A 10,191-nucleotide genomic window follows, 5' to 3' on the forward strand; every position below is an offset into this window, starting at 1 on the left:
ATCAATCAATCAATCAATCAATCAATCAATCAATCAATCAATCAATCAATCAATCAATCAATCAATCAATCAATCAATCAATCAATCAATCAATCAATCAATCAATCAATCAATCAATCAATCAATCAATCAATCAATCAATCAATCAATCAATCAATCAATCAATCAATCAATCAATCAATCAATCAATCAATCAATCAATCAATCAATCAATCAATCAATCAATCAATCAATCAATCAATCAATCAATCAATCAATCAATCAATCAATCAATCAATCAATCAATCAATCAATCAATCAATCAATCAATCAATCAATCAATCAACCAACCAACCAACCAATCAATCAATCAATCAATCAATCAATCAATTAGCTTATAAAGCGCTATTTCCGCGATGTTCAACAGCGCTCCTCAATGAATTTTGAAAACAGATGGGTCTTGAGATTCGCTCTGAACTTCGCAAGTGATGGAAAAGTAGTCAGAGAAGTAGGTAGAGAGTTCCAGAGAAAAGGACCAGAAAAAGCAAAAGCAGATTTGGCAAAAGAGTGTTTAACACGAGTTAAGAAAAAGCGAGATGAAGAAGACGGGGCGTTTAGGTTCAATTAATATATCTGATAAATACAAAGGAAATAATTTAGATTGAGACTTATATATGAACGTGCAAATTTTAAAAATTATTTTATATTTTATAGGTAGCCAGTGCAAGAGAACAAGATATGGAGATATATGAGAAAAGAAAGGGGCATGTCATGGTCAATCATATCAAACGCTTTTGATAAATCTATAAAAACGCCAACCGTCAAAATACCTTCACTTAATTTATTCATCACTGTGTAGGCTAGATGCAACATAGCTAATTCAGTTGAAAAATTAGGTCTGAAACCAAATTGGTTGTCACTAATAATATTATTAGTATTCAGAAAAGAAAATAGTCTACAAAACATTAGTTTTTCTAAAATTTTGGAAAGTGGAGAGAGTATTGAAATGGGCCTATAATTATTAATGTCTTCTCTACTACCCTTTTTGAAAATGGGAATTATCTTATCACTAACTATCGCATTTTAAACAACGGAGTTTAGTAAGTCTACAGTTTCATCAATTATTCAATTTTTTCAAGATGTTTTTTTTTTTTTTTATTAGTCTTTATTATTGCAGCTCTGACATACGCAGAACCACTTACAATGTTACTGATATATCATCTATATATCTTTATTATGTTCTTCATATCTTCAACCAATGATATGAAGCAGCCATCTTTTGCCACAAAGGCTGTTTGTTTATCCTTTTCACACGACGTACACATGGATTTATGTGCACGCGCAAACACCACATCATATACGCTGAGTATATGATACGCTGAGTATATGATACGCTGAGTATATGATGTCTTGTTAGCTTTGCCACTTGCGTTGAATATCGAAGTTTTTAAAGCAAACTGGTGTTTTTTTTATGCCAACGTGAACGTGGTTTTTTCAGTGTTGTGTTAACTACTCAATAAAAGTAGTTAACTAGTTTAATTAGCTACTAAAAAGAGTTATTAACTATTTCTTAACTATTTTTAGTTTAGTAGATTTTTTAACTATTTATAAACTGCTGTCTAATATCAATAGTTAACAACTAGTTAACTACTTTGAAAAATTTTCTTTCACCAGATTCATTTGCAAAAAATAAAATTTATTATTTTTATGGTTCTTGTAATGAATAAAATTTCATCATATCTAATAATACTGTTTTAACGCTTGACTCTCGTAACTACCAACACCAATGTTATAACTTCCAAAATCTCTATATTTCCAACACCAATGTTGTAGCTTCCAGCGATTATCAAGTGTTAGTTATTCCGTAGGTTCAAGATTTCTGATAGATGAACACAAACGCAAACTTTTTTCTACGTTTATTACTTTATATGAATGCCAACAGCAATTATCAATTATATAAATCATAATTACAACTTTGCATCAAACCCCGCTTGAACGCTTTAGAATCCTCTTTGGTTTACAATCCAAATATCACAAATATAGCAAAGATAACAATAATTAGGATATCAAATATTATAGCGCAATTTGGTCAAACCGCCGGTTATATCATTACCCCCACTTTAGCCTGTTAGTTCTTAACATAGGCGTTACTTTTTTAATTTCGGTAGATAGGAATAATCTATTCAAACGGACAACTTTCATTTTAATCCATTTTCTTTCATTAACGCTCTCCAAGATTAAAGTCTTATCCAAATTATCAAGAGATGACTTGCTGGTGAGTATTGCGGCGTGATGGCTCAATGGTTAAAGGCGGCTGGTCTTACTGCTGCAGTGACTGGGTTCGAATACAAAGAGATTCCCGCCTATCGTATGCAACGTTTATGATGCGTGGTTTTTACGCGTATTCATATACGCGGTGTGTGTTTGTCGTTGAAAAATTTTAACCTTTATTGCATTGAAATCGTTGTTGCTATTATAGTTACTGTTGTTAATAATGAAAACAGCAGAGATGGGCAAATTACACACTATATTGTAATTTCGATACAAATTACAAGTTACATTCAACAAAAGAGCCAAATTACTAATTTCAAATTACATGAAATTAAATTACATCAAACCAGTTTTGAATAAATGAAGAAAAAAATTTTCTTTGAAGTTATTTAAACATTGATTTTTCTTTGCGCTGATATTCTTTGATGTCATTTTTATATTCACTTATTAAGTTACTTTCTTTCGATCAACAAATTTGTTCAATCGTTTAATGAACGACTGAATAAAGAAAGAAAGAAAAAAAGAAGCGTCAAACATCAAAGAAGTAAACTTTTTCGATGTAGCTTTATGACCATAAAACTTCAAAGTAGCAAATGAAATTTTGAATCAAATAAATTTTTAGAATTTAAAAAATTTTTTAGAATTTCAAGAAAAAAAATTTTTCAATAATAATAATAATTTGTGTAAGTATATCTCACATACAAACTATATTTTTTAGTCAAAATGTAATTTGAAATTACTTTGAAATTACCAAATTATATGAAAGATGAAATTACTAAATTACCAATTACTTAAAAAGTAATTGGTGATTTGCAATTAACACGTGCATTGCAGTCATCACGTACATCGCGATTAACCTGTGTGATTATTTGTACTACAACAATCTAATGCCGCTTCACCAACCCGCTTACAGAAAATGTCCTCGACTAAGACAGCTTTATTGGATATTGTTTCTAATATGTTTTCTTCCATCAATGATCAAAGGTTATAGTTTGAAATTTCACGTATGGTGCTGAAATGGATAAAATCATTTTTGATTGGTTGATTTTTTTGGTCAAGTTTCGAAGGTTGGTATTTTGACATCTGGGGTACCTCAGGGCTCATTGTTAAAGCCCCTGAAGTTTTTTTTATATTTAAGTGAGGTACTGAACTTGTCAACAAATATAAATTTTATTGTCATGAATTCGCAGATGATATACAAATTTGTGCTTTATGTTATCCATCTGGGTTTACAAGTATTGCTGAAAAACTAGTTGAATGTATTTTAAGAGGTTGATGGATGGATGAGAAGAAACAGATTGAGACTCAATCAAACGAAAACTTAGTTTTTGCTTGTGGGCAATTGACAGCAATTGTCAAAACAGACAAAAATTCAATTAAATTGTGTAGAAAAGAAATAGAATTCTCTGATGCTGTTTTAAATTTGGATTTCATATCTGATAAAAAAATACTTGACAATGGATCATCATGTGACTTCATTGGTGAGAAAGGGTTTATTTCAGTTTCGTCGACTCTGTCAAATAATCTTGACAAAAATGATACTGGCATTTATTGCAGCCAAGTTAGACTAGTTAGACTACTGTAACAGCCTATTATACAGAATTTTTGCTAAACAGCTATACAAACTACAAATTATTCAGAACCAAATGGCAAAGCTCATCGCTGAGGGATGAAAATTCGATCATGTTTCTCCCATATTAAGATCGTTGCACTGGCTTCCGATAAAAAAGAATTCTGTTCAAATTAAGAGTTTTGGTTTTTAAATGTCTGAATAATCTTGCACCAATCTACCTTGACGACAAATGTAACAAGATTTCTTCTTATCATTGTTATGAAGGGCTAAAGTCATCCTCCTCTAACATGTTTAACATCAACGGTACCAGATTGAGAGTGGCTGATAGAGATTTTGACGTGCATGGACCTATGATTTGGAACAGTTTACCTGACAATCTTTGACAAAATGGACCGACGCTGGCAGGGTTTAGAAAACACTTAAGACATACTTGTTTGGTAATCATTGCTAAATCGCCTAAAGTTATTGAGCGTCAATGAGAATTCTGAATTATAATTGGCGTTATATAAATACCAACGATAATAATAATAAGATAATAATGTAATATGGGAATTAGAATGGTAGGTCCCAATCTATCCATCCCGCAGTAAGATATCATAAAGCTATCTTATTACATTAGGGAGCCGTTGACATTATTCTTCCGCCATCATGTTTAGAAGATCTGTTGCTGCCCAAATCCTTAACGCTCTCGTTAGCCAATCGTTTCAAGATTCCTGTCGAGCCTCTCTATCTCGCTTAACGCCCATGGTATTACTTCAGCTTTTTCCAAGGATGGATGGCATAGCCTCAAAAGGCAATCTCATACTTGATTGTTGCCACCATGTTGAGGTGCGAGACGAATTTTAAGGGTATAAGAATATCGCTCTGAATTTAATGTATTATATGTTTTACATCCGGTTTATTTGTGGGTGTTCAGAAGCCTAAACACATACAACGACTCAAAGCCCAAAACAAGAATAAAAATTAAATCAAGTATTTTTTGTGAAAATCAAGCAACCTCAAATACTTTTTTCCATATTTACAAGTTTGGAAAACAAACTCAAAATATCATTTTACAAATCATGTTACGCCTGCTTGATTCAGGAATTAAAACTGCTAAAATGAGATTATGCGGATATGCCTACTGACAAATGTGAACACATGCAATAATAATGCATCACATTCATAGCTATAAGAAACACATTATAGCGAATGTACGGTGATTGAAATGTTCGTATCTTACTTAATAAACAAATTTAAGTTGATGTTGCTTATAATTATGAACCATAAAATGTTCTAGTCTTATTTTAGCAGTATTGTTTTGTGAGTTAGGCTCTCGTTATGAATAAATACTTAAAACGTTCATTAATTATAGTAATAATTTTTATTATAATCTTGCCTTTTTATAATTTTTTCAATTATTTTGAGGATCCCAAATACGTTTCATTAGGTACGTGCGTTTTTAACAGCAGAAGAACTGGAAATCTGATGTTTTCATTGGCTGCTTTACTATTTGTTTCAGAAAACACAGGTCGAATCCCAATCCTGCCATCCTACATGCTGCATGGCTGGATTGATGAATATTTCAATACCTCATCAATTAAAAAAATTCCGAATAACTTCATTTACGACGCTAACGAAAGTATTATTTTAACAGAAAGATATGGACCTTTAGCATACGATCCTATTTTTAAAAACCCTCACGCCAATTCATCTATTAGGAACATAAAAATACTATTGATATGCGGATATTTTCAAAATTATTACTACGTAAGAAATGTGGAGAAATCACTAAAAACCCTGTTCCAATTTCACTCCGCTACAAAATCAAATGTATCGCACTTTATTAATCACCACAAGTCACTTGTCAACAAGAGTTATCAAAATATAAAAACTGTCGGCGTGCACGTTAGAAGAACTGATTTTTTAACAATCGATAATCAAAGGCAGGGATTGACAGTGATAGACGAGAACTACGTAAATTCAACAGTACATTTTTTTCTCAATTATTTGGTTGCTAAAGGTGCCGATTTTATTATATTTTTTGTTGCTTGCCAAGATTACGCCTGGGTCAATTCAACCATTTATAAATTAAACATTACACAAATTTTCACCAACGTCAGATTTGTCCCTTCCACAAATAATAATGGTCCTTTTGACATGTGCTTGATATCAATGTGTGATGGAGTTATCACATCTACGGGCTCATTTTCTTGGTGGGCAGGTTGGTTAGCTAACACGACAACTACATATTATACTGGTTACCCAAAAAATGGCTCTGAAATAGCAAAATACTTTGATAGAAGAACGTACCAAAAGCCAGACTGGATAGGATTCACTTAAAGCGTCGCACTATATACATATTTGATGAACTCACTTTTTACTTTATTTTGACAACTATGTAACTGCCTACGTTTCGTTTTTTACTTAAAACAAATAAAACTTCTCGACACAAAAATCCTAGCATCAAAACACGCGCAAGCACCGCACTATAATCTAAAGTCCTAAAATAGATTTTTAGATTTGGAGAGATTCCATTCAAACCAGATCATTGTGCAATAATAAAGACGCGAGGCTTGGCACTTTTACCAACTAAGCAAACTTTTGGAGATATATATATATATATATATATATATAGGAACGAGGCTCTCTTTAATAGAAATGTCATTAAAAATGGTTGCCCAGCGTGCGTTTATAGTCTTTTTTATTAAAACCTCAACACTTCTGAGTTTGTTGAATTCATATTTATTGAGAGGAAAATTGTTATTGAGCTTGGCTGACAGTACTGTTTCGGAGTTAACCATCGTCGGAGCCTATTAGATCAAAAACACATAGTCAGAAATGCAAAATTTGAAATAAAATATTAAGTGAAATTTAAGTAAATGAGCAGTTGAATTAATAAATTAAATATTATTAAGTTAAAATATGAGAGTAACTTTCGAATATTAATGACATATATATATATATATATATATATATATATATATATATATATATATATATATATATATATATAATTATAATTATATAGACATACATTCAAGATTTGAATTTGATACTAGCGAATTCAAAAATTGCAACTTTTGTGAAATAACTCTTTTACCCACTGGTTTTTTACCTCTTTTTTTGAAGCAAGTAGTTTAAAATTGCATGATTTTATAAAACTTCGAGTTTCAACCTAAATAATTTTTATCCAGCATGCCTAAATAATTTTTATCCAGCATGCCTTGGTGTTTATGGAATTGTTTAGTGGAAAGAAATATTTAGTGATTTTTCGGATTTGTTTGTTATTTACTGTTAAAAATTATCATTTAACAGATTTTTTCGATTGGTTAAATTAAATAAAGTTACCCAATTTTATCTACAAGTGTAGTTGTATATTTTTATGTTATGTCTAATGTTAACGCAAATGCACTTATTTATAAATTTTTCCATAATTTTTATAATTTTTTAATAAATTAATTCACAAATAATTATTTATAAATAATTCAATGGGTTGTGGACTCGACGGAAAACTGTCAACGAATGAACACATCAAAAAGTCGCAAACCTTGAGCATAATACAATAATTCTGTGGCAAGTAAACCGCTTTAAACACATTTCTTATTGTTATTTTAAAATTCATTATTATATCACGCAAAGTTTTTACAACTTTTTGCGTTTACAAATTCATCATAAATCGAATTAATTTTGATTCTAAAATAGATCAGCATGTACAGTCTGATTCATCTTAGTCTGATACTAATAATTTCAGCAAATTATTCAGAGTGGAAAAATTTCTGAGAACTTTAAATAATTAATTATTTCTACTTAATGGGAAAAATGCTTTAATGCAAAATGCAATAAATGATTTGTAAGGGACGACTTTGTCAAATAATATCAAATGATATTCACATCTATGATCGATGATTGTAAGTTTTGATGTTTTTTCGCCAGTATCACAACTGATGGTTTCTGACATACTCATCAACCGTACCCTACTAAAAAAGTAACTTTCAACTTATGCTCAAAATTGTGAATGGATCTGGTTAAAAGATTTTCTGATAAAGTATTACAATTAAGACGTTTGGGATTGAGATCCGATTGCCCGCATCTACTGAATGTACCTGTAACTCAGTTATTGACTGGTGAAAAAAAATTTGCAGTAGCTGCACCCGTGTTATAAAAGAGTCTGCCTCCCTGTCTTCGTCTACCTGGACTCTCGCTTTCGGATTTCTGAAAACAATTGACATTTTATTCATGCAATTAACAATCAATTTATTACGTAACGTTTTTTTGTTTGTTGATCTATCTAACGATGTCTGACTTTTATTTTATGTGATTTACACAGGAGGCTGAGAAAATTTTAATGTGGTCTTTTGTCAGTACATTTAAATTAGAAACTGTCGTTCCACTAAAATAAAATTTTTGTGCATTTCTGCAAATTTTCACTAAATAAAAATTGAAACAAAACAAAGCAATTAATTTGAAATTCTTTTTCGAATCTTTTTGAAATAAATCTTCAAAAATATTAGTCATTTGTTAATAAAATAATCATCGCATTTGTTTGAAGTAACTGGAATTTTTGTCCGATACATTTTTTGGCCAAACGATGATTCGTCCGAACCAGTGGCGGATCTTACGCTTAGCAGACTGAGCAGCTGCTAGAGCTGATGCTGTTTTAGCTTTAAAACTGAAATATACAATAATAAAAGAAACGTTAACTGACCTATGCAATGAACAGGATGAAAACGCTATCACTATAGTTGAAGCAACATCACTACTTAAAAAAATGAATAAATACGAAACCGCTCTTATGACTGTTATTTGGAATTGTATCCTGCAAAGAATAAATTCTACCAGTAAGTCACTGCAATCAATAGAATGTGAATTATTTAAAGGATCAATGCTACTTAAATCCTTAGACAGTTTTATTGAGAATTTCAGAAATGATTATGAAAAAGTTATGACAGTAGCAACCGATTTATCAGGATTACAATCTTTCGGTGAGGTAGATGAAGTAACTTTTAACAGAAGAAAAAGAAATGCGTTTTTTGATGAAAATAAAGAAGAGTATAAATTTACAACTAGAGATAATTTTAAAATCAATACATTTTATGTCATATGCGATAGTATTAAATCACAATTGCTACAAAGAGTTCAAAAATATGAGGTTGTTTTGGAACATTTTCGTATATTTCTTGATTGGAATTTGTCAGAAGAAAAAAAAACAAAAATCATTGAAAGAACTGAAAAATATTGACAGAAATGACATTGATGTTTGTAATTTGGAAGATGAACTAAAAACCATTTTTTATTTTTTTTTTTGAAGGAAAATGAGGACGCCATTAGGAATAAGCCAGATAATTCAAGTAATAACACAGATTTATCATTTGAAAGAATCTATAAAGCTGCTAAAGAAATGTCATGCACATTTCCAAATAATGAAATATTATTGAAAATTTTTTTAACTATTCCTTTATCTAATGCATCTGGTGAAAGATCTTTTTCTGTTTTGAAAAGAATTAAAAATTATTAGAGGAGTACAATGGGGGAAAAAAATTAAATAATTTAGCTGTTTTGTATATAGAACAAGAAATAATGAATAGTATTGACACTGCCAAAATTATTGATGAATTTGCAAGAAATAAAGCTTGGAAGAAATTTATTTGAAAAAAATGTTGTTTGTCGATTATTATTTTCAAATGATTTCTTTTAATCTTCTTTTCGAATTACATTATTGTCAAACATATTTTTTTGACTATTTGGAAATTTTGTATTTTTTTTTATATTTGTATTTGACCAAATTTTAATCTATGAAGCACATCACAAATAGCATGAAGTCTGAAATGGCGCTCAACAAAAATATTTGCAATGATTGTATCCCAGGAAGGGTGTTCACCATAGGAAAAAGACAAACCCGAAACACTAAGCACTGGAAGAGCCTTAAATGAACGCGGACACGTTCCATAATATATATATATATATATATATATATATATTATTAAAGATTATTTATATAGCGCTAATTAAAAAAAGAAAAGAAAAATCTCAAAAGCGCTCACATCAGTAAAACATTATACGAGTGGATAAACAAAACAAAAATGTACCAAAAATTTTAAACTAAAGAAAATAAATGAGTTTTTAAATCCTTTTTAAAATTGTCAAGAGAAACTCCTGGTATTCTCAGTGGATCTGGCAGAGCGTTCCAAATCATCGGTCCGGCAACAGCAATATTACGCAATCCCGTCTGCAAACGATGAGCTGGTACCATCAAAAGGTTCCTATCATCTGATCTTAAACTGGTGTTCGTGGAGGATGTTTTCTTGACAAACCGATCGGACATATAATCTGGAGCCAAGCCATTTAATGATTTAAATGTTATTAATGCTATTTTATAGACTATCCTT

The 10,191-nt window shown here is 30.6% G+C and overlaps 2 protein-coding genes across 2 annotated transcripts in view; both read left to right on the plus strand.

Moving 5' to 3' along the window:
* Positions 1 to 607, plus strand: part of HELRODRAFT_173605 (hypothetical protein) — a gene marked incomplete at both ends in the record, with an annotated part of 3,235 nt that extends 2,628 nt beyond the window's left edge. Inside the window, one exon of the mRNA XM_009020219.1 lies at positions 407 to 607. Coding sequence (XP_009018467.1) covers positions 407 to 607 — 201 coding nt within the window. The remainder of the gene's footprint in view (positions 1 to 406) is intronic.
* Positions 608 to 4,471: 3,864 nt separating this feature from the next.
* HELRODRAFT_173606 (hypothetical protein) lies at positions 4,472 to 6,145 on the plus strand (the record flags this gene model as incomplete). The annotated part of the gene is made up of 2 exons (XM_009020220.1): positions 4,472 to 4,651; positions 5,231 to 6,145. The coding sequence occupies 2 exons, from the start codon at positions 4,472 to 4,474 to the stop codon at positions 6,143 to 6,145; spliced, it is 1,095 nt and encodes a 364-aa protein (XP_009018468.1).
* Positions 6,146 to 10,191: the final 4,046 nt, after the last annotated feature.

This window comes from Helobdella robusta, assembly GCF_000326865.2.
Source record: "Helobdella robusta unplaced genomic scaffold HELROscaffold_27, whole genome shotgun sequence".
In the NCBI taxonomy this organism is placed as follows: domain Eukaryota; kingdom Metazoa; phylum Annelida; class Clitellata; order Rhynchobdellida; family Glossiphoniidae; genus Helobdella; species Helobdella robusta.